Source organism: Myotis daubentonii, chromosome 8 (genome assembly GCF_963259705.1).
Source record: "Myotis daubentonii chromosome 8, mMyoDau2.1, whole genome shotgun sequence".
Lineage (NCBI taxonomy): Eukaryota > Metazoa > Chordata > Mammalia > Chiroptera > Vespertilionidae > Myotis > Myotis daubentonii.
In genome coordinates this window covers 67819763-67846694 of record NC_081847.1, presented here as the reverse complement: position 1 = coordinate 67846694, position 26932 = coordinate 67819763, and the positions used below count along the sequence as shown (strand labels likewise).

The following is a 26932-nucleotide window of genomic DNA, read 5'->3' as shown; positions in this document are numbered from 1 at the left end:
TCGGCACCTGCGCATGCGTAGAGCGCGGAGTGCGCCTGCGCAGAACGCAGGGCTGCGCGCAGGGCTACGTGGCCGGCGGAAGTGCTGTGTGAAAACGCCATCGGAGCACCGCTGGTCGCCGCGCCGGTCCAGCACCAGGTTACTGCTTTGCGCCCCCTCCGGCGCCACCATGCTGAAGAAATTCGACAAGAAAGACGAGGAATCGGGTGAGGGGGCCCAGGCTTAAAGCTAGGCCTGAGGAAAGCTGGACCATCGCGTAGGCTCTCAGCATCCTCCCTGGGAGCCCTCCTTCGGGGCTTCTGTCTGACCCGAGGCCGAGGCCCCATGAGGGGCAGGGGTTCGTGCAGAGGTCCACAACTGGTCAATGGCGAGCCTCGGAGAGCCAGCGCATGCTCCATTGCCCCGCATTCGTTAGATCGGACCGCTGTTCGCTGGGTGACCTTGGGCGGGTCACGCGCCTCTCTGGGCCTCAGTTTCCGCATCTGTCAGGGGAGTAGCAGATGCTCTTTTGTCCCTTTTCCCGTCCGATCTCTTGGGATTCGCCAGCACAGAGTTGGTGCTGGCAAACGGGGGCGTTATCTGTGGGGTCGGTGTCCTGCGGCGAAGAACCCGGACTCATTCATTTGTTCAGCGAACATCTTGAGCACTAACTGCAGGCCAGGCACTTAACTGTGTCCTGACACTGCAGTGGAAGCGAGACACTTGCTGCCTCTGCTGGGGATGTTAGAACGGTCATAGGCATCACGGAGGCGAGAGACATAAACCAAACAATAATAAAACATGTAGTTAATTACAAACGTGACATCTCCTGTGCAGACACCCTAGTCACTGGGAGGTGGTGGTCCTCACACACAGTAGGGGTCAGTTAAGTACCTTTTGCATTAATGAATGCGAGACGAGACACTGAGAGACACAGGACAACTGTGCCAGGGCAGCTGAGTGACTAAGTGGTACAGGGCAACCCTTGCAGGAGGGTGGTATGATTTACGTGCAGGTTGTAGAGCTTTGATTGCCATTCGTAGGAGTTTGGACCTGACTAGGTAGACAGTAGGGTCCTATTTCCCTTCTCTATGGGAGAGTTTTGAAATTCAGGGTCACAGCTTGTGCTCAGTCTTCTCTGTTCTCTGATCTAGGTGGAGGTTCCAACCCATTCCAGCACCTTGAGAAGAGTGCGGTGCTCCAGGAGGCAAGTGTCATTTGTTCCACTCTTTGAGCATCGTGTTCAGATGGATTTGATTGATATGCGAGCACATTCAAAGTGCTGGTTTAAAGAACCAATAGGGGAGAAAGAAACTTGTTCCTGGAAAGACAGGAAAACTTCTTCCTGGAGAGAGTTCAGTATGCTTACATTTTTGTTGTTCTGCATTTCTCTTTCTATTTAACAAGCATTTACTATTACCTGTTAGTCAATAAGTGAGTATATTCCTAACTAATGTTGAAATTAAGGAAGATTTCAGGAGTTGTTACTAGATGAATTAAAGAAATAAAAGCCAAAACTCTTTCCTATTGAAAATGAGCTTATCTAAGCAACTGTGTTTATTGACTCTGGGACTTCTCAGCCTTTGAATGTGCTTGATGGGAAATGGAAGGAAATATACTGGACTAGAAAGTAATATCCTTGGTCACTTCTTTTTAGGCCCGTGTATTTAATGAAACTCCCATCAACCCTCGGAAATGTGCCCACATTCTCACCAAGATCCTTTACCTCATAAATCAGGTAACGGGGAGGCTTAGAGGTGGAGAAAACAGTGTTGGGAGATGTTGGGGTACTTAAGTCCAGTAGTCCTTAGGCTCTTCAACAACCCATGAGTGGTTGTAGCCAGTGGCCCAGCTCTGGATCCCCTCAGCATCCAATTCTGATGTGTTGCCTTTGATGGAGCCTCTGAGGGCTCTGAGGACTTGGCTTGGGCTGATCCAGCTGCAAGAGCCTTCTGGCTCCTCCATCCCAAGCTGATACTTCTTTTTTGATTAAAACAGGGGGAGCACCTGGGGACCACTGAAGCAACTGAGGCCTTTTTCGCCATGACCAAGCTCTTTCAGTCCAACGATGTAAGTGCCACACCCCCAGCTTTCCTTGAGGGGGGGAAAGCCTGGAGTTTCGTGTAGTCTGCACTTGATCTTAGCCAAAAGGCCGAGGAGTGATACATTTCGTGTAGTCTGGACTTTTCTTTTTCTAACGCTGGCCCTCATGCTGGGCTAGGAGTCATAGGGCTCTTTCCATCTCTTTCCCAGCCCACTCTTCGTCGAATGTGCTACTTGACCATCAAGGAGATGTCTAGCATTGCAGAGGATGTCATCATTGTCACCAGTAGGTAAGTCTTGGGTCTGTGGATGGTTCTTCTGATGGGTTCTATTGATACAGAGACCATTTTTTCTCATATATACTAGACAATGAAACTTTAAAAAAAAATTTATTTTTTTTATTGATTTCAGAGAGGAAAGGAGAGAGATAGAGAGTGAGAGACATCAATGATGAGAGAGAATCATTGATTGGCTGCCACCTGCACAGCCCCTACTGGGGTTTGAGCCCGAAACCTCAGGCATGTGCCCTTGACTGAAATCGAACCCAGGACCTTTCAGTCCATAGGCAGACGCTCTAACCACTGAGACAAACCAGCTAGGGCTAGACGATGAAAAATTTTTTTTTAAATATATTTTATTGATTTTTTACAGAGAGGAAGGGAGAGAGATAGAGAGCTAGAAACATCGATGGGAGAGAAACATCGATCAGCCGCCTCCTGCACATCTCCCACTGGGGATGTGCCCGCAACCCAGGCACACGCCCTTGACCGGAATCGAACCCTGGACCCCTCAGTCCGACGCTCTATCCACTGAGCCAAACCGGTTTTGGCACGACGATGAAATTTTTGATTGACATACTTGTAGGCGCCCTTTCATCTTCTGATTCCTTTATCCTTCATTTACTGCTGCCCACCCCATGGCAGCCTCCAGAGTATGCTGTTTCCCTTTTAATTCTCTGGCCTTAGCTCAGGCACAAACTCTTCCTTCCCTTAGATTTCTCTTAGTCACCTAGCCAGCCTGGAACTCTCACAATGACTGTAGTGAGTACCAAGAGAGAACACAAGAAAAATGGACATAGAGAATACAAGAGGTATACAAATAGGCTTCCTTTTTAAGTACTGGTTTTCTACATTAGGCTGAGTGATACAGGGGATAGTTGTGACTAAGGTATATCCCTGCCCTTAAGATCTAGGGCTCAGTTCTCTTATTTATTCTTGTCACAGTTTTTTTGGGAGGGTATAGAAGGGGATGTCATATATTTATTTGAGGGTTCATCAGTCCCTGTGATTAGCTCTGGGACTGGAGCAGCAAACAAGACAGACATGGCCTCTGCACTCAGAGAATTCACAGAGAAATATCCAGGCACTCAGGTTGTTCAGATAGGATATAATATGGGACAATGATAGGCTGTGAGAGCAGACCAAAACGGCACCCGCTTTGAATTTGGGTCAGGAAAGGCCTCCTAGAAGAACTGAACAGAGTCCTGAAGGAGGAATAAGAGATAGCAGAGGTGGAGGTGATGGGGTGAGGAGTTTTCCAGGCTAAGGAAACAGCATACACAAATGCCTGGAGCGGAGAGATCACATGGCCTATTTGGGGACTTTTTTGTTTAGAGTTTATGCTTGATGGTAATGGCAGTCAGAAGCCTCAGAAATGTTTTAGTAAAAGCAGGGGAGTGATCTGGTCAGTTTTGAGTTTTCTGCCTTCTCCCCCTGCAGCCTGACAAAGGACATGACTGGGAAAGAAGACAACTACCGAGGCCCAGCCGTGCGAGCCCTCTGCCAGATCACGGATGTGAGTCTGCTGCCACTATCCAGCCACCTGTCCTTTCCCTGCTTTTCAGTCAAGGTTCAGTTTCATCCTTTGCATGCTTTAGGTTGTCCCTGCCTCTTGGGCAAAGCACTGAGCCAGATGATGAGGGTTGGAGTGCATAGGAAACATGTTTGCTTCCTCCTCGCCTCATTTCTCCACCCCCTGTCACCTGCACTCCTGAAGGTGACTAAGGATTGATTGGGTCCCCTCCTGCCCCACTCCTTGTCCCCATAGAGCACCATGCTGCAGGCTATCGAGCGCTACATGAAACAGGCTATCGTGGACAAGGTGCCCAGTGTCTCCAGCTCTGCCCTGGTGTCTTCTCTGGTGTGTAACTGCATCCGGGACCCTGCAGGGCCAGGGGTTGGGTTAGGGTTGGGGGAGGGCAGGATATATTCTAAAGAAAATATTAGAATTGCTTTCCAGTAGATAATAAAAAGTGCTTCTGTATCCCCCCATCTGAGAGTCCCACTTACCTTCTTAGTGAAAAGTGCCAGGGAATTCTGGGTTGATTGAGGAGGGGCCAGTTGAAGAGCCTGGTCCATCCTTTGGGGTGACCTATTATAGGAGTTAAAGCCTAGGAGAGTGAGGGTGGGAGCTGTCCTATGCTGTGCACCATCTCAGAAGACCAAGACAATGGAGACGTCTTGGGCTTTGTCTGAGGGAAGAACCAGGGCCCAGCTGAACTGTAAGCCAGGCCCAGCAGATGTGACGGGAGAGCCTCTTGACTTCCTGCCCCTTAATGTGCCCCTTTGCCCACAGCACCTGTTGAAGTGCAGCTTTGACGTGGTCAAGCGCTGGGTGAATGAGGCCCAGGAGGCGGCATCAAGTGATAACATCATGGTCCAGGTGAGGTGTGAGCGGAGCAGTGGCTTTAAATTATTTAGGCCGATGGCATGGCACTGGCGAGTCAGAATGGACTCTCACCACAGACATCCTGGTGGCCCCTAGCCAGAGCAGGAGTTAATCCTTTTGTCACTGGATTATGGGGAGATTTGAGGGGTTTTGTAGAGGGGGGCTTGGGTTAGAGATTACTTACCACCTGGTGCCAAAATATTAAAGTATTTTGATAAAGTTTTGGGGTATGAACTGTAGCCAACCTGGCCCAGGCAGGCAGAGGGCCTTCGCGACCTGGGTTTGTCAGTGGTGCATAGAAATATCTTCGTGGGACTGTTGTCTACGTAACTCTTCTTTAGTGATGTAGGCCAGGGAGTCCTTTTATCTCTGTGGGTCTCAGTTTGCTTGTCTATAAAATGGAAATGAAAGTTTCTGCCTCACTAAGCTGTTAGGATAAAATGAGACAACATCTATAAATACCTGACGCACCTGGTGCATACCTGTACAGTCTCTGTGTATTTTTCTCTTCTCTTTCTCTTCACCCTTTGCACTGATTCTCATCTCCCAGGGTCATCTATAAACACTTCCCAGGGTCAGAGAAGCTTCTTAGCGCTTGAACGCCACTCTGATAAGGAAACAGAAAAGAGCAGAAGGGATAGGAAATAACTTTGTACACCATACATCTCTAAGATGGAATCCCTGGATTTCAGGTCTCTAGATCTTTGCCAGTACCAACCATTAGTCCTTGGGCAAGTCATTGGTCTAAGAATATCTTCCTACTTATCTACCTATGTGCATGCTCAGGGCCCAGCTCCCTCCTCTGTCTAAAGACACTGGGTTTCTTCCCATTCTTTCACCTCTGTGGCGTCTGTTGTCCCCTTCACATCTGTACTCGATGCCTGTCAGAGCCCTGGCCAGAACCGGGGCCAGGAACAGTAACTACAGATATACTCATATACACTGTGTCAGGAGTGTCTATACAGACCATGTGGAGGACTTGTCACAGCCATTATGATGCCCATTTTAAAAATGAGAAGGCTGAAGCCCAGAGAGATGCAGTGGCCTGCCCCAGGCCACACACTCGTAGACCTAGGCTTCACACGTTTGTACTCAGCTGCTATCTTCTGTCCTCTAGTACCACGCACTGGGGCTCCTATACCATGTACGTAAGAATGACCGCCTGGCTGTCAGTAAAATGATTAGCAAGTTCACACGGCACGGCCTCAAGTCTCCCTTTGCCTACTGCATGATGATCCGGGTGGCCAGCAAGCAGCTGGAGGAGGAGGACAGCAGGTAATGGCTCTTGTCTCCCCTCACTAGATGATGCCTCATTAAACCTACCGTGCTGGGCCATTTCCAACTCCGTACTGCCTGTGTTCTTTTGTAGCCGTGACAGCCCACTGTTTGACTTCATCGAGAGCTGCTTACGCAACAAGCATGAGATGGTGGTCTACGAGGCTGCCTCGGCCATTGTCAATCTGCCAGGCTGCAGTGCCAAAGAGCTGGCCCCAGCGGTGTCAGGTTACCAGGCATTCCTTCACTCCGCTTCACACATTTGTACCTGCTGGGAACTAGGCCCTGGGCGGGGGGTCAGGGGAAGAAAGAAAATGCCCTTGAATAGGCCACAGTCTAATGTTAAGAAAAGGAATTAGTACCCAGTAAGCACCTGCTCGGTGCTGGGTACTCTACTGGGGCCTCTCACATGTGTTATCTTTGGGGGATGGTGTGCATTTAGTTCCATCGTAACCACTAAAGAGACTGGGGCTCTGGTAAGTGCCATAGGTGAGGTTCAAATCTGCTCTGCACCTGTCGGGCTGGCCAGCCATGCAAGAGGGCCTGGTGGAGGAAACCAGGAATTATGAAACCAGTGCATACTTCCTAAGTGCTGAGCTGTCTCAGGTAAAGGAGAAAGCAATTCAGAGGGCAGGGCCTGATAGCTACTAAGTGGCTCTGCCCCTTAGCAACTGAGTGAGCCTGGGCAAGTCATCCGTCTTCTCCATGCTTCATCTTCTCTGGAATGTGGATAGTAATTGTGCCTGTTACATAAGATTACAGTAGGCAGTAAATTTGTGTGATCTATCCAAATGGCTTGGAAAAGTGCTTCGCACCATGGTGACCACAGGGAAAGTGTTCTTTGCTGTTATTAAGGAGAATCCACCTGCCTTGAATTGTTCATTGCTTTATTTTTACAGGTCCCGGTGTTAGGTGTTGCGATCTCACTGTATATAAGAATGCACATGTGATGTGCTAAGTAGTTGGTTCTGGAAACTTGGTATATTAAGAGTTTAGAAAAGGAGATGTTGCTAGGATTGCTAAACACAGATTCAGAGAGGGGGAGAGTGTTCTAGAAGGACGAACCCAATGAAAATCAAGATGTTATGGCAGGAGAGTTTGAGTGCAGCCTTTTTGGAATGAATGGACCTGTTTTTCTGATCACCATAATAATGTTATAACCTGGCCAGGCAGAGAGATGGGGTTCATGTTTGGAGAGAGAAGTCTCTTTCTTCTTGGAGATGAAAATAGAAGAACCAAAGGAAGTTATTCACTGATTTAAGTATTCATTCATTCATTCTTATTGTATTCCCCATATTTCCAGAATAATGAAACACATAAATAGGATAGAGCCTTCAAAATAAAGCCAAGTAATAGAAAAGAACATGGTACCTCAGAAAACAGCAGTCATATTTACTACTACCTCGAGTGCAGAATTGAGCCCTGAACTTCCTGACACCTAAGGCACAGGAAGGGATATGCTGCCTGACATGCACCTGCTAGTCAAGGAACCAAGGCCATTATTTAAGCCAGGAGTGAGGAAGTTCTGTATGTGCTTCAGGAGAAAGGAATGGAGTTCTATTTCACAGGGGTCCACAGCTCAGACTTCATTCAGGTGCAGGCAGTCCTCGATTTCAGTCCTTGTTCTGCCATTTACTTACTGCTAACCTAGAGTTACTTTAGTTGCTTTATCCCTTTGTGCCTCAGCCTCCTTACTGTTAAATGGGGATAACCATAGCTGCTTTATAAGGTTGTGGGGAATCAATAAGACAAGGCATGGCAGCTCCCCAGCACAGTGCCTGGCACACAGCAGGTGCTCAGTAAACAGCCACTCTCATCATTCACGGGATCCATTGGGCTCTCAAGTTCATAGTAAGGCCTCTGTGCTCATGGCTCAAGTACCCAGGGAGAGAACTCGCTTCCTTGGTTGAGGTGGGGGTGCCAGCAGGGAAATGAGCTGAAGCAGAGGGTTTGGGTTTGAACAGCCTCAGAGCCCTTGCATGCCCTCGATGCCCTATTCCTGCCCTCTCCTGGAGGCCTACCTGGATTTTTCCAGCTGCCCAGCAGTGAGAGCAGCCTGACACATGGCATCTGTCTCCCCACAGTGCTCCAGCTTTTCTGCAGCTCACCCAAGGCCGCTCTCCGCTATGCCGCTGTCCGTACCCTCAATAAGGTAAGGGTCCAAGACAGGCAGAAGGGGGGACCTGACTTTCTGAGAGGGTCACGGGAGGTAACCTGATCCAGCTGGAGGTATTTCCATGTCCCTGACCTTACCTGGATGTATGTAGCCCTGGTCACAGTCACTTCCTACCAGATGGTGACATGAGTTCATCCAAATGAGCTCTGACCAGACCAAACCCATCCAGTGGGATGACAATTCCTATTTTTTTTTATCCCTTGTCCTTGACCTCTTTATCTTTCCTCCCAAAATAGGTTGCCATGAAGCATCCGTCAGCAGTGACAGCCTGTAATCTAGACCTAGAGAACCTTGTCACAGATTCGAATCGCAGCATTGCCACGCTAGCCATCACCACTCTGCTCAAGACTGGCAGCGAGAGCAGCATCGACCGCCTCATGAAGCAGATCTCCTCTTTCATGTCAGAGATCTCAGATGAATTCAAGGTACCCAGGGCACCTAGGGAACACCCACAGTCCCCAGAATCAGGAAGATGCTCTGTGTTCCCACTCCATGTTCCCTAGCCACTGGGCCAGGATTGACCTGAGGGAATGTTCAGGCTTGAGGATTCAGTGGAGAAGGCTGGTACATAACCCTTCACGGGGTTTGGCCTTGGGAGATGCGCACAGTCCTGCCTCTGATGTTTGTCTACACTGTTTCTTTGTGTAGCCAGTTGACAGGACATTGTGTGAGGACCGAGGGAGTAAATGCTGTCAAGGATGATGCTCTTTTCCAGTTTGGGTTGATGCTGGGGCCATTGATTGGTTTGGGGAAGGAGGGAGAAAGTTATGTCTTGGGTGAAGGAAGGAGAAGGTAGTGATGGTTACTGCAGACTTGTGTTTGTGGGCACCAGGTGGAGTTATCTGGTAGACATTTAGAAACACTGAGCTCGGACAAGAGACAAAGATCTGAGCGTCAGTGGCATAGAAGATGTAGTTAAAACTATGGGAGGAGATAAGATTGCTGAAGGGATTATGAGAGAGAGAAGAGGAGAGGAGACAGAATACCCAAAGAGGAATCAGAAAAGCTGATTGGGGGAATATCAAAGGAATGGGGGTGAGGAGGCAATAGGAAGAGAAGCAGGACAAGTGAGATGGAGAGGGGTCTCATAGACTTACCATGAGGTCTGAGTAGCAAAGCAGAGTTTGGGGTCCTGTGTATGGGTCTGGGACTGTTGGGACTGTTCTGCCTGCTATCCTGTCCTGGATGGGTTCAGGGATTGCATGTTCCCTGAGGGTGGGTGGGGGATGGAGTTCCTTGTTTCCCTGCCCTGTGTCACATCCCAGGTCTGGCCTTGCTTAAGGAAGGACTTCATTAGCAATTAGTGAACTAAGTAACTCCACCCTGGTGGCAGGAGGCTTCTGCTTATGCATGTCTGTTTGACTCAGGTGGTAGTCGTCCAGGCCATCAGTGCCCTGTGTCAGAAGTATCCTCGCAAACATGCTGTCCTCATGAACTTCCTGTTTTCCATGCTGCGGGAAGAGGTAAGAGTAGGACGCATGCAGGGCATGCTAGGGCTCCTGGTGTTGGGAGCAACTTGGCTGCTGCCTCCATGTCATTTGGGTGAACCCAGATCAAACTGTTAACTGGGTAGATTTCCTGGTTCCTGTGGCCCTTTAAACTCCTCGTGAACCAACAGATAAACGTGTAGCAATTACTAGTAATTACAGTAATAACTATAAAGACTCAGTACCCTGACTTTAAACAGTAGATGCCCTGAGGCAGTGCTTGTGCAGATAATGGGAAAATGTGTTTTCTACTGGTAGCTAGTGTAGAAGCATTCTGGACCATTCCAGGAACTCCATGGGGTGGTTTCTTGTGAAACTGATGCTAATATTGTGACATTTGTTCTCTTCGTTCTGACATGAATTAGTGATATACTTACCCCACCTTTCTTGGATGTCTGAACAAAGCAGTTAATTCAGAGGAGCAGAAGCAAAGTGTTTGTGGAGTAGATTTGATCCCCAGATATTTGGTGCTCCTTGGCCCCAGCCCCAGAGTGGCCCTTGGACCGAGGAGTAGAGGAGCCGTTGCCTTGGGTGTCTTTGGGGTTCTCAAAGGTATTGGAAGGGAGGAGAACACTAATGCTTAGGGAGCCGTTAGCTAATGGACCCAGCACTTTGGAGACACTACACAGTGTGCACAATCTTGTGATCCTCATAACAGGCCTTGTCCATGGACATTATTTTCTCCCTTTAAAAATCAGGGATTTGCCCTAACTGGTTTGGCTCAGTGGATAGAGCGTCGGACTGCGGACTGAAGAGTCCCAGGTTTGATTCCAGTCAAGGGCATATACCTTGGTTGTGGGCACATCCCCAGTAGGGAGTGTGCAGGAGGCAGCTAAATTGATGTTTCTCTCTCATCAATGTTTCTAACTCTCTATCCCTCTCCCTTTCTCTCTGTAAAAAATCAATAAAATATATTTTTAAAAAATAAAAATCAGAGATTTGACTCAGAGAAGTGAAGTAACCTGCCTGTGGTCACTTGACCAATACATGTCTAAGCCCCTATCTGTCTAACTAAAAAGCCCATGATTTTCTCCCGGATCTCCTTTTTCCTAGAAAAATTCATGGGTCCATATAAAGTTGAGTGTAAGACCTTCACTTACCAGGTTGCCGCACTTAGACAGGGAGACCTTGTCTTCTAGAAATGAGTCTGTTTCCAGCTTTCTGCAGAGAGGCTTGTCATTCTCTAGTTAGAGCAGCTGCCAGCACAGCCTGGATGCACCTACTCTTAGCTTGCTGCCCACCAGGCTGACGGACTAGCCTATAGAGGTGATAACGAAAATGGTGCTTGAAGGATTACAGAGTACCTACTCATATGACAACCTTATTGAACTGTACAAATGCATTTATTTATTCTTCAAAATAACTGTGAGGTGAACACACTAATGGTCCTTATTATGAAGGAGTGTGAGGCTCAGGAAAGGTAAGCGGCTCACAGCCATAAAACAAACTAATCTGAGAACAGGGGCCTGATTTGATCACAGATAAGTTTTACTTAGATTATAAAAGCTTTAAACATTTCAGATTAGTAGCCGTTATTAAAAAATCAGGAAAACACTGCCACCACCACCATAACAGATTTCCAGTTTTGCCCAAAAAACTTGTCAGATCTGGCAGTAATGCGAGGCTGAGTGGTGATTTCCTTTTTTAGATGGGACAGGCACTGTCTTTTGCCCCTCCGTTCCCATTTAGTCTGCTTCATGTTGCCAGGTTGCATTCCTGGCATCTGTAGGCATCTTATTTGCCATCTTTGTCATTAAAGTCTGTAAGTAGCAGAACATAGATTTGATCAAGGATATTCTGATTCTCTACTGCCCCATTTTGCCTTTTTTTAAAAAATTGTGGTTAAACTATGCATGACAAAATTTACTATCTTAACTGTTTTTAAGTGTACAGATCAGTATTTAATATATTCAAATTGTTGTGCAACATCTCTTTTTCATCTTGTAAAACTGAAACTCTATACCCATTAAATAGCAACGCCTCATTTTCTGCCCCTCAGCGTCTGGCAACCACCATTCCACTTTCTCTATGAATTTGACTTCATATAAGTGGAATCAAGTAATATTTGTCATTTTGTGACTGGCTTATTTCATTGAGCATAATGTGTCAGAATTGTTTTTTTTTTTTTAAAGACATATGTTTTTTTTTTTTGACATATGTTTTTTTTTTTAAAAATTTATTGATTAGAGAGAGGGAGAGAGAGAAACATCAATTTGTTGTTCCACTCATTTATGCATTCATTGGTTGATCTTGTATGTGTCCTGACTGGGGATCCAACCCTCAACCTTGGCATATTGGGATGATGCTCTAACCAACTGAGCTCCCTGGCCAGAGCTAGAATTTTCTTACTTTTTAAGGCTGAATAATATTCCATTGTATATATAGACCACATTTTTTTATTCATTCATCTGTCAATGGACGCCTGGATTGCTTCTGCCTCTTGGCTATTGTAATTAATGCTGCTATGAACATGGGTATACAAACATTTCTTCAAGACCCTGCTTTCAGTTATTTTGGGTATATGCCCAGAAGTGGAACTGAGATAATATGGCAAGTCTGTTTTCTTTAATTTTTTTGAGGAACCACCACACTGTTTGCCATAGCATCTGTACCACCCATTTTTCCTTTTATGTCAAAGTTAGGAAGAAAGTAAGACTCAACATGTTTCAATGAAACCAAATACGGTTAGAACTGGAAAGGCCCCAGCAAACATTCAGTCCAGGTCTTTTGTTTTACACAAAAAGATTGTTTTTGATCCTGGTTAGGCTCCGAGCCTCACAGCTCATTCTGGAGCCAGCAGCCTCCTTGATCATCTTGACCCTTCCCACTGCAGGGTGGCTTTGAGTACAAGCGGGCCATTGTGGACTGCATCATCAGCATCATTGAGGAGAACTCAGAGAGCAAGGAGACAGGACTGTCACACCTGTGTGAATTCATCGAGGACTGCGAATTCACTGTGTTGGCCACCCGCATCCTACATCTCCTGGGCCAGGAGGGGCCCAAGACCAACAACCCCTCCAAGTACATTCGCTTTATCTATAACCGAGTGGTCTTGGAGCATGAGGAGGTCCGGGCAGGTAGGTCTGAGATAGGGTGAACTTTGACTCTTAGCTTGTCTTAAGTAGACTGCTCTTACAAAGGGACCTGAGCCCCCAGTGGGGACAGGGCACTTGCTGTTTGGGCTCACAAACTCAGTTTTTTATAATATTGTAGAAGAACCTTAGATGTTTAGAGGTCATCTAGTTGAATGGTTCTTAATCTATTTGTTTTATTGATTTTTTTTCACTTCGTGTTTAACTTTATTTCTTTTTTCTAACAATAGCTTTGAGATATAATTCACATACCATAAAATTCCTCTTTTAAATAAATGTAATTTATTGTGCAATCATTACAGTGAGGCCTTGACTTTGAGTTTAATTTGTTCCGAGACCGAGCTCGTTAACTCAAATTACTCTATCAACTCAATGCAAAAACTCAGCCGAGAGACAGCTGATATCTCAAAAAACTCGTTAGTCGGGACACTCGTAAGTCAAGGCCCCACTGTATATTATTCATTTTAATTTACTGCTTTTTTCTCCTCATGCCCACTGGATAGATTTTTCTGTTTTAGCAATTGGTAATCATGAAGTAATTGTTCATTTTCTCATTGATGTTGATCTAGTGCTTAACTGAATTAGGCCATTTGGATACATAAGCTGAGAAGCCTGACATTGGCCAGCTCCTGGGGCCTCATCATAGTTAATGCTGAAAATGGCTCCTGGAACCCTAGATTGGGACTGGCTTCTCAATGAAATAGATGAGGAAATTGAGGCTGGGTGGTGCCAAGATTCCCCCAGAGCCACTTGTTGTGTTGGCTCTGGTGTATCAGGTATACTTTATGTGCTTCATAAACACAGGTGCTGTGAGTGCTCTGGCCAAGTTTGGAGCTCAGAATGAAGAGATGTTACCCAGTATCTTGGTGTTGCTGAAGAGGTGAGTCTGTGCCTGAGGGCCCTGATGGATGACAGAGTTCCCTCAGGCTCAGGCAACTTTCCTTTGTCTCTTTAACTGTAAAGGGGAGGGGTGATAAATTATACAACTATGGATTGTAGGGGAAAATAGATGGCATAGAAGAGCATGAAAAACAATTTACAAAAATGCCTTCACCCAGATGTGAGCATTGTTCATTTGAGTTATTAAAAAAAGAAGAACTTTACTGAGATACAGTTTGTGAACCTTATAATTTACCCATTAAAAATGTGTAATATGTTGGTTTTTATTCAGAGTTGTATAACCATCACCACAATTTAAGTTTAAAAAGATTATCCCCCCCAAATAAATCCTGTATCCATTAGTTATCATTCTCCACTTTCTCTAACACCCCCACCACCATCAGCCCTAGACAACCACTAATCTGTCTATATCTATGGATGTGCCTATTCTGGATATTTCATATAAATGCTATCATACAATTTATGGTCTTTTATGTGTCTGGGCTCTTCAAAGTGTTTTCAAGGTTCATCCATGTTGCAGGGTAGACCAGTACTCCATTCCTTTTTATTGACTAATATTTCATTGTTTTGGCTATATCACATTTTATTTATCCATTGATCAGTTCGTGGACATCTGAGTGGTTTCTACTTTTTGTCTCCTGTGAATAATGCTCCCATGAACATTCCTATGCAAATTTTTGTGTGGACATATGTTTTCAGTTCTATTGAGGATATAACCAGGAGTGAAATTACAGGGTCATACTAATTTTTTTTTTTTTGACATATGCTCTTGAATACAGGAGATTCATTGCCTCCCTCCTGGGTTGGCTTTTGGGAGAATCCAGGGACTATGAATATAGTCACCCCCTGATAATTAGTTAGAGTTTTGTGGGAAACCTTCATGGCTTTGATGGCTAGATACCACATCTGGGACTGTGCTCTCAGAGCTTGAAGAGACCGGCTTCCTCTCACCACTCTGTGATGAAGCTTTCAGTACCCATCCTGTCACCCCTTATTCAGAAGTGCCTTGTGTTCTGGCTGCAGGTGTGTGATGGATGATGACAATGAAGTCAGGGACCGAGCCACCTTCTATCTCAATGTCCTGGAACAGAAGCAGAAGGCCCTCAATGCGAGCTACATCCTAAATGGTGAGCCTTTCCTGCTCTGTCTTTGATCCCCTCCCAGAGCTGTGACCCCTTTCATTACTCTGAGCTGGGCAGGGATAATCGGAGGCACGAATTTCCTAAACTTCCACGGCAACTTCATGGCATGTCTCTGAGCCCAGTAGACCTTGGGTCATGTGGTTTACCCAATGTGGATGGAAACAACCCAGTGAATTGAAACACTAGTCATTAATTTAAAAAAACAGTTTGTATAGTGCTTTATTGTTTACCAGTCCCTGCTGTATGTATATTTATTCCCTACACCAATCCTATCAAGGAGGGTTTGGATGAAGTAGAGGCTCAAAGAGTTAAGTGGGTCATACAACCCCGATCCCAGGGCCTGTTTTCCATGGGGGATTCCTGGTGCTCATTCTTTCATTCCTTCCAAGCAGAGTGACCTCTCTCTCACTGGCCTCTAGGTTTGACCGTGTCCATCCCTGGTTTGGAGAGGGCTCTACAGCAGTATACTCTAGAACCATCAGAAAAACCTTTTGACCTCAAGTCTGTGCCCCTGGCCACCGCACCCATGGCAGAGCAAAGAACAGGTGAGTAACACCTATACTCCTTTCAGAGGTCCTCAGGTTCAGGCCTTCATTGGAGGGTCTGCATTGGCCATGAAGCCACTAAACCTAACCAGGATGGATGGGGTTGTGCTGGGAGGAGGGAATAATCCTTTTTGTGTCTGGCTCCAGGAAATGGACACACACGCACACACATACACACACACTTGCTCTCTTTCTCACATGTTTAATACTACACTCTCAGAAAATTGTAATCCCTAAATAACAGCACTGTGCCTAACACCACAGTGCCCCATTAGTGCAGTTGTTGATCACCATTGTATTTGCTCCTGCAGAAAGCACCCCCATCACAGCAGTTAAGCAGCCTGAGAAAGTGGCAGCGACCCGGCAGGAGATCTTCCAGGGTGAGTAACAGTACTCGGTGGGGCTCTTAGGAGCAGGGCTCAGTCTCCTCGGCTTTGGAGTAGTTGTCCTCCTCCGGGAATTCAGAGTAAGAACTCGTTTATTGGGTCTGTCCTGATGCTGAGCCCTGAGAGTATTTTGACAGTACATTTGATCCTCATGTGGAGGATATTAGGTCCACTTGGAATCTGAGGAATTGGAAGTTCGGAGAGAGTAATTCCCCAAGGTTGCACAGCAAGCAGGTGAAGGAGCTGACATTAAGGTCCAAATAAAACTGGCTTAGAGCTGCCTCTCAGCCTTGGTTCTGAAGCCTCAAACGGCTGGAACCCAGGCCAGTTCAGGATGTTTGATTCAGAACAGTTGGGATTTTAAGACGGGTACTTTTTCTTAGGTTCCAGATGTGTTCAGTCTAAGTTGTATTGTAACATTTTAAGTATTTATCTATTTCTCTGGTCTTGCATTAAGTGACAAGGCTATGTATCTAATTGCCAGACCATTTTATCCATTGAATTCCTACCTTCAGGGACTAGCACATATCCCTCTTCCTTTGTGTAGCCCTCACTGATCTCCTAAGCTCTTCTGTCTGGTCACTTCTGTTCTGCCTCTTCTGTTTTAAATAGTTCTGTGTGGTTGTATACACAGCACTTAGCACAGTGCCTTCCTTCCTCAGAGTAGATCGTTGTTGTTGAACTGCATTAAATCCCCTCTTTCCCAGTCCATTTCAGAATCCTGTCTCCTGTCAACATGTTACCTTTCAGATTCAGGAAAGCTAGGATCCTGCTCTAACTGGGATCACTTTTTTTTTTTTAATCCTCACCCAAGGATATGTTTTTATTGACTTGAGAGAGAGAGAGAGAGAGAGAGAGAGAGAGACCTCAATATGAAAGGGAAACATTGCTCAGTTGCCTCCCCTAAGTGCCTTGATCAGGAATCGAACTCGCCACCTTTTGATGTATGGAACGACACTCCAACCAACTGAGTACCCTGCCAGGGCTGGGATCACTCCTAACTCAAAACATTTCCTTCTGTATTAGTTCCCTCATGCTGCTGTCACAAATCACCACACTCTTAGTGGTTTAATATAACACAAATATATTATCATACAGTTCTAGGGTCAGAAGTCCAAAATGAGGTTTGTGTTGGCAGTACTGAGCTCCCTCTGGATGCCCCAGGGGAAAATGGTTTCTTAGATGTTTTTACTTTCTGGAGTCCTCCTGTATTCCTTTCGTAGTCACTCCTTCCTCCATCTTCAAAGTCAGCAGCATAGCCTCTTCAAAGCGGTCTGACTCAGGCCACCAATTGCCTCCCTCTCATAAGGACCCTTGTGATTACATTTGAGCCCACAGGTAATCCAAGATAATCTCCCCATCTCAAGATCCACCTTAATTTTATCTGCAAAGTCCCTTTTACCATGTGACAAAACATATTCATAGGTTCTGGAATTAGCATGTGAGTATCTTGGGGCTGGGGGCGATCATTCTGTCACACCTTCTAAGGAAGATTCCTTCTAAGCCTCTTAGAAGTTATCAATTCCATTTTGAATAATCTTCCAAATGTAACATTTATTAGTCACATGTTAAGTTACAGAAACTTTGCTATATCTTGACACTTATTGTCTCATTTATCATCACAATAACCCTGTGAGAAAGATTATTGTATCTATTTTATTGATAAAGACACTGAAATTCAGAAACATTGACTGATAGCTAGAAGCAAAATCCCCAGGTAGTAAGTACCAGTTCTAGAACCTTGAGGCCCAGGGAAATGAATTCCCATAGAAACACATTCTGGTGGCTGATGATCATGATAGCCTAAAAGTTCCTCCTAATATGTAAGCTGACTGTTTCTGGGTATCTAGTAAGGCCTATCCCTAAACCCCACTGCCAAGTTCCAGCAGTGGACTGGATCCTATTGCCTGCACATTTGTTAGATAATGTCTTTTAGGCTGCAGGGGACTGAAGCAATCACGTAGACTCTTTGTGGTGAGGAGGAAGCAAAATAATAACAATAATGCCTACTTTCTGTCTCTATCCCTGAAATAGAATTGAGTTCCTACTAAGTACAGGAAAAAATATCAGATCCCTGGCCACAGGGTACAATTCCTGTCCTTAAGGAGTTCAATTAAATTGGAAAGACAAGTTGAAGTCTTAGAGTGGTGGTCTTCAAATATAATTAGATATAATTAATCTGAGGAACTTGCTAGAAATTCAGGTCCTGGGTCCCAAACCCAGAGATTCTGATAAAGAATTTTTGGGATGGATCCAGGAATTGGAGTTTTGTTTTTTGTTGTTTTTTTAAAATATATTTTTATTGATTTCAGAGAGGAAGGGAGAGGAAGAGAGAGATAGAAACATCAATGATGAGAGAGAATCATTGATCGGCTGCCTCCTGCACCCCCCATATTGGGGATCGAGTCCGCAACCCAGGCATGTACCCCAACCAGGAATCGAACCATGACCTTCTGGTTCATAGGTCAATGCTCAGCCTTGAGCCATGCCGTTTGGGCCAGGAATCAGAGTTGTGTGTTTTTTTAAAATATATTTTATTGATTTTTTTACAGAGAAGAAGGGAGAGAGCTAGAGAGCTAGAAACATCGATGAGAGAGAAACGTCAATCAGCTGCCTCCTGCACACCCTCCACTGGGGATGTGCCCGCAACCAAGGCACATGCCCCTGACCGGAATCGAACCTGGGACCCTTCAGTCCGCAGGCCGATGCTCCATCCACTGAGCCAAACCAGCCAGGGCAGCAATCAGAGTTTTTAACAAGCTCCTGGGTAATTCTGACATGGGTGATCCATGACCATAGTTTGAAGAGTCCTGCCTCTGATGTAGAATGGGGAAGAGAGCAGCAGCTTGAGCCATCATAGGCAGGCATCCTGTGCAGATGCCGCATTCACCTGGACAGGCCAGGGTGGGGTCCATGGGCTGGGTTTACCATATGCCCATAGACCACCCTGATTGGGTTTTCTGCAACACTGAATCTGAAACATCTTTTTTTTTTTTTTTTAATTGATTTCAGAGAGGAAGGATTGATTTCAGAGAGAGAGAGAAACATCAGTGATGAGAGAGCATCATTGACTGGCTGGCTTCTGCATGCCCCCTACTGGAGGGATCCACCTGCAACCCAAGCATGTGCCCTGGTCGGAATCAAACCTGGGACCCTTTAGTCCTCAGGCGGAGGCTCCATCCACTGAGCCAAACCAGCTAGGGCAGAATCTGAAACATCTTTTTTTTTTAATGCATTTTTCAATTATAGTTAACCTACAATATTAGACTAGTTTCAGGTGTACAATGAAACATTTTTTATTGGCCATTTGTCTTAACTGACAAATGTATAGGATCAGATTCCGTAGCTATAACAGCATTCATCTAATACTCTTAGTACTCTCCTACTTTCATCTTCTTTTAAGAATCTTTGGTGAGCTTCTAAAGTTAAAGGGGTTGGGGGGGCGGGCGGGTCTCCAAATGGATTTTGCCTAGAACATTGAGGTCTCCTAGTCAGTTCGTTGCTTCTGAGATCTTTTGTGGGACCAAGGGGAGGGGAGTATTCATGGTGGGTGGTACAACTGAGCAAAGCTAGGAAGATGAGAAAATATGTCAGTATATTTAGGAAATAGGAAATAGTTGTGTGTACGTCTCCACCCATCTCAGTAGGATGAAAGACCTTAAGAATTGGGCATGAGCATTTATTAGAAACCATCACAAGTAAGTTATTCTGGGAATTGAGAAGCTGAGTAAACGTGTGTGTGGCCTGTGTTTTTCAGAGCAGTTGGCAGCAGTGCCAGAATTCCAGGGGCTGGGGCCCCTCTTCAAGTCCTCGCCTGAGCCTGTGGCCCTCACTGAGTCAGAGACAGAGTATGTCATCCACTGCACCAAACACACCTTCACCCACCACATGGTGTTCCAGGTGAGCAGAGAGGGCTGAGGTTCTGCTAAAGCCTCGTGAGACCATGCAGCAGTGCCAGATTTGATGGGTCCTGTAGGGTAATGGCTTCCCCATACTGAGTTGGGTGGGGCCCAACTTGATGACTGGGTCTGTCACCAACTGGTGTGTCTCTTGCACCCTTGACTCAGAACCTTTCTGGCTCCTGAATGTCAGCATAGAGACAAGGAACCTAAGCAGGGTGACTGGGATGGGAGTCAGCTTGGCCCCTGAGTGAGAGGTAGAATCTCCTGGCTTTTCTACTGCCTCAGGGCTTAGACCTAGAGCAGTGTCTAAGTAACCCCTTCTTCCTTCCTAATCCAGTTTGACTGCACAAACACACTCAATGACCAGACCTTGGAGAATGTCACAGTGCAGATGGAGCCCACTGAGGGCTATGAGGTGCTCTGTTATGTGCCTGCCTGGACCCTACCCTACAATCAGCCTGGAACCTGCTACACGCTGGTGGCACTACCCAAGGAAGACCCCACAGCTGGTGAGCCCCCCTCCAGATACCAACCTGGCCTCAGGGTCAGAATGGGATGGGCAGCTAGTGTGCTGACCATTTATTTCTTATTACAGCTTCAACTCCTTGATTTCAGTCCTGAGAAGAAGAATGGCTAAGTCTGGGTGCTTTAAATTTCCTCCTCATAGAGGCCCATTCATAGATGAAGGAAACAGACTGGGGTTAAGTGGCTTATCTAAGTTCAAATAGCTGATAAGAGGCCAAAACCATGTCTTTCTGGTCCTCAAACCAGTATCCTTACATTATACCATGAAAGAGTAGAGACAGGCACAAACACTGAAACATTCCCAAGGAAGCCATCAGCTTCTTTTTCCAGGCCTGCTTTCCCCTTCTCCCTTCCCCACAAAGGGACTCCTCAAACTCATGACTTAACTCTCCTGCCCTTCAACAAGGTGGTGCCTTCTGTCCAGATTTGTGGGGTTGGATAGCATGTTGCCACTACTGCTAACGTGGCAAAGGCCTCGAGAGCTGGCTGTGGCCACCTCCCCTATGGAGAAGCTCATCCCTGTAGTGACTAGGGACATCCTTACCACAGCCTTTCTTTCTCACAGTGGCCTGCACATTCAGCTGCATGATGAAGTTCACTGTGAAGGATTGTGATCCCACCACTGGGGAGACTGACGATGAAGGCTATGAAGATGAATACGTGGTAAGAAGCTAGAGTCAAGAGGCTGTTTGTGCCTGAGCTGGGAATGACTCCCCCCAGAAGCTGACAACCGACTTGAAGCATTTTCTTGCTGTTTTGAGCTTTACAGCTCTCTTTGAAAGAAACTGTTTTTAACGTGAAAAAAATGCATGCTCATGTGTAAAAAAAACTTGGAAAATATAAAAACAAAGTCCAAACAAACATTACCCATAGACTTTAACATATTCTTATATAGCTATGTCATAACTCACTTGATTCCTTTAATTTGGGATTCCACATTTTTACTATTTATAAATGCTGCATTAAATATCCCTTTGGATACAAATTTTCAGATTATTTCTGTAGGATAGATTCTGGGCAGTAGAATAATTGGGTCAAAGGGTAAGCATGATTTTAAGACTTTTCCATTTATATTATAAATTGCTTTCTAGAGAAATTGTATGAGTTTGTATCTGCTAGCTAGTCCTTTTATCCACTGAAACGGCCCTTCCAATTCTACCTTTCTGAGCTAGAATGGAATCTTTCTGGGCTTTGACCATGGAGCAGTGGCTCAGTACCACCTGATTATAGACCATGATGCTCAGTTTGGGAATGGAGATTGTTGAAATTCCTTATAACTAGAGGGCCTGTCACTGTGGAATACAATTGACATCACTGTTGTGTTGTATCATCTTAGAGTCATTGTTGAGGAAGGGCCTTTCCTGAGCCAGCAATGACCCAGTGGGCAGGAACTGCCCGAGACCAAGTGAGCTTCCTAGGAGAGCTGGGTCTGACATTGCTTTTGCTGTAGGAGCTGAGTCCTACTTAAGCACACCTTAAACATCTGCAAGAATAGGGCTTAGTGAAGATCTGTTGGATGGATGAATGGGAAGTCTCTTTGTACACTTAGTCTAAGGTGCGGGGGATAATTATGTGTCCTGTTCAGGGACACAGCTAAGATGGACGCATGGATCAGGCTCAGAGGACACAGCTGAAGTAAAGGGGAGTACCTCTTGAGTGTTAAGAGCGACACTCAGACCTCTGTGTGCTCTCCTATACAGTCCCTGGATCTTTGAGGCACTGATTCTAGGCAAGCTTCAAAAGGGATTTGATCTTGTAGCTAACACCCTCAGGTGAGCACTTGGGTCAGGGAATACTTGGCTGTGACAGGTACTTTGAGGACAGGTACCTGGTCAAGTTGCTGTGTATCCCCTGAGCCTAGCACAGTGTTCAGCACCTAGGAAGTAACTGCTCAATGTGTTGCAGGAAGAGTGATCAGTGAGTTCAGAGCAGAGGCCCAGTGCGGAGCAAGGACTCTCCACGGGAGGTGTGGACCTAACTTTTAACTCCCATCTCCCCAGCTGGAAGACCTGGAAGTCACTGTAGCTGACCACATCCAAAAGGTCATGAAGCTGAACTTCGAAGCAGCCTGGGAGGAGGTGGGGGATGAGTTTGAGAAGGAGGAAACCTTCACCTTGTCTACCACCAAGACACTGGAAGGTAAAGTCCTTGCTACTGTTGAAGTACTCCTCACATTCGCTCCCTGCTCCTCTGCCCCCAGGGGTCAGAGCCATCTCTGCAGCACATATTTCAGATGCCACTTTATTAAAAGCCCTTCAGAGTAGGGGTAGGGGATGGGGAAGCTGTGGTGGCACAAGGGGGAGGCCAGTTACGTGGCTTAACTAATACAAAATAGTATTGAATGGAAACTAATTGAAAATGAAATTAAAAAATAAAAAAGATATGTGGCTTAATGATACTAGCATTTCTCCCTACAGAGGCTGTGGGAAATATTGTGAAATTCCTGGGGATGCACCCTTGTGAGAGGTCAGACAAAGTGCCGGATAACAAGAACACCCACACATTACTCCTGGCCGGTAAGCAGCATTTCCAGTCGGGAAGGGCCAGGGTATCTTGTAGCTTGGATGCCACTGCATGTAGCCTGGGCTGTGGGCTCCCACTGCAATCACAGGGACGAAAAATTCATGGTGTTGAAAATCCACAAAGTAATAAAAAGACCTGCAGTGAAAAGTCTGCATCCCAACCTTTGCTGCCAGTCTTCCAGTTCCCTTCCAACAGGCAACCACTGTTACTATTACAAACAATACCAGTATATCCTTCCAGTGATTTTATGGATATAAAAGCTAATTTGTACATATCTCTCTTTTTAATTCAAATGTTTATGTGCAAATGGTTTTACTTTATATATATATATATATATATATATATATATATATATATGTATATATTATTGATTTCAGAGAGGAAAGGAGAGAAACATCAATAATAAGAGATAGTCATTGATTGGCTGCCTCCTGTATGCCCCCTACTGGGGATCAAGCCTGCAACCCGGGCATGTGCCCTTGACTGGAATCAAACCCAGGACCCTTCAGTCTGCAGGCTGACATTCTATCCACTGAGCCAAACCAGCTAGGGCCAAATGGTTTTACTTTTTACTTAACGGTGCATCTTGGAAATCTTCCCTATCATTACCGTTTTCTCATTTTCTTTTTCAGATTATGGTAAAATATACACAAAATAAAATTTACCATTTTATCCATTTTTAGGTGTACAGTCCAGTGGCATTAAGTGCATTCATATTATTGTGCAGTTATCACCATCCATCTTCAGAACTTTTTTATCTTTCCAAACTGAATCCTCATTCTTTTTTGTAGCTGCCTCGAATTCCATTGTGTGGACATACCATATATATATTTTTTTAAATATATTTTATTGATTTTTTTACAGAGAGGAAGGGAGAGAGATAGAGAGTTAGAAACATCGATGAGAGAGAAACATCGATCAGCTGCCTCCTGCACATCTCCCACTGGGGATGTGCCCGCAACCCAGGTACATGCCCTTGACCAGAATCGAACCTGGGACCTTTCAGTCCGCAGGCCCACGCTCTATCCACTGAGCCAAACCGGTTTCGGCGACATACCATATTTTATAGAACCAGCCTATATTGATGAATATTTAGAATGTTCCGCCCTAACTGGTTTGGCTCGGTGGATGGACGTCAGCCTGCGGACTGAAGGGTCCCAGGTTCAATTCCGGTCAAGGGCATGTGCCTTGGTTGTGGGCACATCCCCAGTGGGGAGTGTGCAGGAGGCAGCTAATCGATGTTTCTCTCTCGTCAATGTTTCTAGCTCTCTATCTCACTCCCTTCCTCTCTGTAGGAAATCAATAAAATATATTTAAAAAAAAGAAAAGAAAAAAAAACAAGAATGTTCCAGTCTTTTGCTATTACACTGCTAAAGTGAATAACACACATGCATATGTGTATACCCACATACTTTATTTGGCTTGTGTGCACTGACATCAAAGTGCATTTCTCATTTTGATAAATATTTCCAGTTACCTTTCCTAGAAATTGCATGCCTTTCATTCCACACTCTGATGCAGTGTGTTATCAAACCTTATGACCTTTGCCAGTCTGGATGGAAATGGTATGTTGGTGTAGTTTAATTTTACATTTCTTGTACATTGAATGACATTAAGCTTCTTCTCAACTGTGAAGTACCATTTATTTATTTATTTCCTGTTTTGTGAATCATTTTCATATTATTTGTCTAATTTTCTAATAGGAATGGGATTTTAAGCATTCTTCATGGAAATATTTTTAAAAAAATAGAATAGTGTAATGAATATCTATGTGCTCATCTTCTAGCTTCAACAACTATAGCATCTATATCCCTACCATTGTTTCCCCCCGAGTATTGTAAAGCAGATTACAAATATATCATGTATGTAAATCTTCCCGTATCACTGTTCCTCTAATGATCCTTTTTATAAGGGGGGGGGGGGCGCGGTGGATAATACAATTATCACACCTAAAACAATGAGTAAAAGGAAATTGGAGATTTTTTTTTTTTTCTGAGTGTTTATAAACAGTAGCTCTGCTTCAGTGCCCTGTCACAGTTGACAGCCCCAAGCCCATGTTTCCGGCCACAGTGAAGCAACCCAGTCCCCTGGGTCTTGCAGACACCTGCTCTGCGGTTTTGTCATGGCGGGGCTGTCCCTTCCTCTGTGCTCTTAGATTCAGCCAACATATGTGAGAGCCTCTGTGATACCAGGTACACCCTTATACGTCCACTAATTCATTTGGTCTTGATAGAAACTTAAAATATGCTTATTATTATTTCCTCCACTTTCTGGTTGAGGATACTATAGCTCAGAGAGGTTAAAGTGATGTGTGCAAGGTGTCACTCAGGCATTTCAGTCCAGTTTTCCTGGTCCCAAGCCTACTCCCACTTCACTACCCGAGGGCGGCCTTGATCAGTTGCTACAAATGCCACCTCAGCATAGCCTCTGCAGCCCCCTCTGCCTTACACACCTGTGTTTCTCTCTCACCTTCTAGGTGTCTTCCGGGGTGGTCATGACATCCTTGTGCGCTCCCGGCTGCTGCTTTTGGACACAGTTACAATGCAGGTGACAGCCAGAAGTTCAGAGGAGCTGCCAGTAGACATCATCTTGGCATCTGTTGGCTGAGGTCCTACTCCCGCTTTGCCCCCAACACTACACAGAAGTTGCACCTTCCTCATGTATCCAGTGGAAACTCCATCCTAAGCTTCTGTATTCAAAAACAGTTAGGAATCATTGGGGTGGGTTTTTTTATTTTACTTTTGCCCCAGGACTGTTAGGGGTAATGTGTTATTTAGTTTTTTTTTTAAGGATCATTTTAGTAGTTTATCCTAGAACTTGCTGCCCTGCCTGCCAGGGAAGGATATCACAAATTAATAAAATGCTTGCATCTCTTGAATTTATCCCCAAAGAAACCAGCTTATCCCTATAAATAAATCAGTATGTATTTATTGAATGACTGCTACTTCTTGTCGACCCATGCTTAGGGGCTCCACCTTTCCCTTCTAGGCCTCCCCACCACCAAGAACACCTATTCTGCCCTCTTTGCATCCACAGACCTTTGGCTGCTGTTCTTACCATGAGGCGGGATCCTCTCCTACTCATCTCTGTCCAAGCCCCACACTCGGGAGCAGGAGCAGTGCAGGTTTGCTGAGGGGATGACAGCAGCTGACAGGCTTTGAGTTCAAGCACTTATTTTTGCATTTTCACAACCACCTTCTCTTTCTACATAATGGATGGAGGCCCCTGAGGGTTTTGGATGGATGACCTGGGTATCCTAACATCTGAAGTGTGTGCTGGGGTTTGCCTGCTCCCACTTCAGTCCAATTCAGGGCATGCACAGAAAGGAAAAACAGCCTGTAGCGAGCACTCTATTGGCTCCAGAGGCAGAAATCCCTGGTCTATGTCCCAAGGGAGCAGGCTCAGAGGCCACCTTCGTTGCATTTGCCAGGTGGTTTAGCAACTTTGTGACTGAAATACATTTGCAAAGCCCATTTTTGAAAATCCAGGACAGCCCAGGTTGGTGTGGCCCCGGTTGGGCATCATCCCTTGCACCAGATTGTTGCTTTGACTCCTGGTCAGGGCACACGCCCAGGTTGCTGCTGGATCCCTGGTTGGGGGCGTGCAGGAGGCAGCCACCCATGTTTTTTGCTCTCACCTTATCAGGGTTTCTCCCTCTCCCTTCTGTAAATAATCTATTTAAAAATCTTCAGCCCGGCCCGGCCCACCGGGCTCCGTGATTGAGCGCTGACCTATGAACCAGGAGGTCACCGTTGGATATCCCCAGATTCCGACTGGGCTGCTGGCTGGACCCCCGCGTGGGGCGTGCAGGAGGCGGCCAATCAGTGACTCCGATGTTCTCCCTCCCTGTCCCTCCCTTTCTGAAATCAGAATATTTTTTAAAAGGAATCCAGCCCCCCCCCCCCGCCCTTAGAGACTCCGACGGGGTGAAGGTGAGGGACTTGGGAAGGTGCATGCCGGTGCCCACTGAAGTGAGTGACGTGTGTGATTCCTGAAAGTTTTCCTGATGGTCCACTTTCGCCCCAAACTTCGAGGCCGTTATTAGGACTGTGAAGTAAAGAAACTATTTCCTGATTTCCCCCCTAGAGTTACACAAAGGGCCCTGCAGGCTCCCTGGGACGGTGCTGGGGGAGCCGTGACCTGAGGATCCAACGTGGAGGAAAGCAGGTCTCCAGGAGTCCCGGCGGCAGCACTCGCCTCCGGGGCGCTTTCAGAAGGTTCACCTTCCGGGGCCGCCTCGCCCGGAGCGGGAGCGCACGGAGCTGGACGGCAGGGCCTTGGGGGGGCCCC

The 26932-nt window shown here is 45.9% G+C and overlaps 1 protein-coding gene across 1 annotated transcript; it reads left to right on the top strand.

Annotated features, from left to right (window-relative positions):
• Positions 1–49: 49 nt before the first annotated feature.
• COPG1 (COPI coat complex subunit gamma 1) lies at positions 50–25577 on the top strand. The gene is made up of 24 exons (XM_059706803.1): positions 50–206; positions 1134–1186; positions 1637–1717; positions 1978–2049; positions 2233–2312; positions 3741–3816; positions 4069–4161; positions 4597–4683; positions 5807–5964; positions 6059–6192; positions 8049–8116; positions 8377–8565; positions 9508–9603; positions 12461–12704; positions 13524–13599; positions 14643–14746; positions 15181–15306; positions 15618–15686; positions 19450–19592; positions 19932–20103; positions 20685–20782; positions 22120–22258; positions 22537–22635; positions 25119–25577. Exons 1-24 carry the CDS (start codon positions 170–172, stop codon positions 25247–25249), a joined length of 2625 nt encoding a protein of 874 aa, XP_059562786.1. The 5' UTR covers positions 50–169; the 3' UTR covers positions 25250–25577.
• Positions 25578–26932: the final 1355 nt, after the last annotated feature.

What these genes read in the sequence shown, in the direction of transcription:
- COPG1 (XM_059706803.1), top strand. Translation starts at nt 170, where the DNA reads ATGCTGAAGAAATTCGACAAGAAAGACGAGGAATCGG. An exon ending in CAAGAAAGACGAGGAATCGG is followed by an intron (nt 207 to 1,133) that starts GTGAGGGGGCCC and finishes TCTCTGATCTAG; the next exon opens with GTGGAGGTTCCAACCCATTC. An exon ending in CCGGCAGGAGATCTTCCAGG is followed by an intron (nt 15,687 to 19,449) that starts GTGAGTAACAGT and finishes TGTGTTTTTCAG; the next exon opens with AGCAGTTGGCAGCAGTGCCA.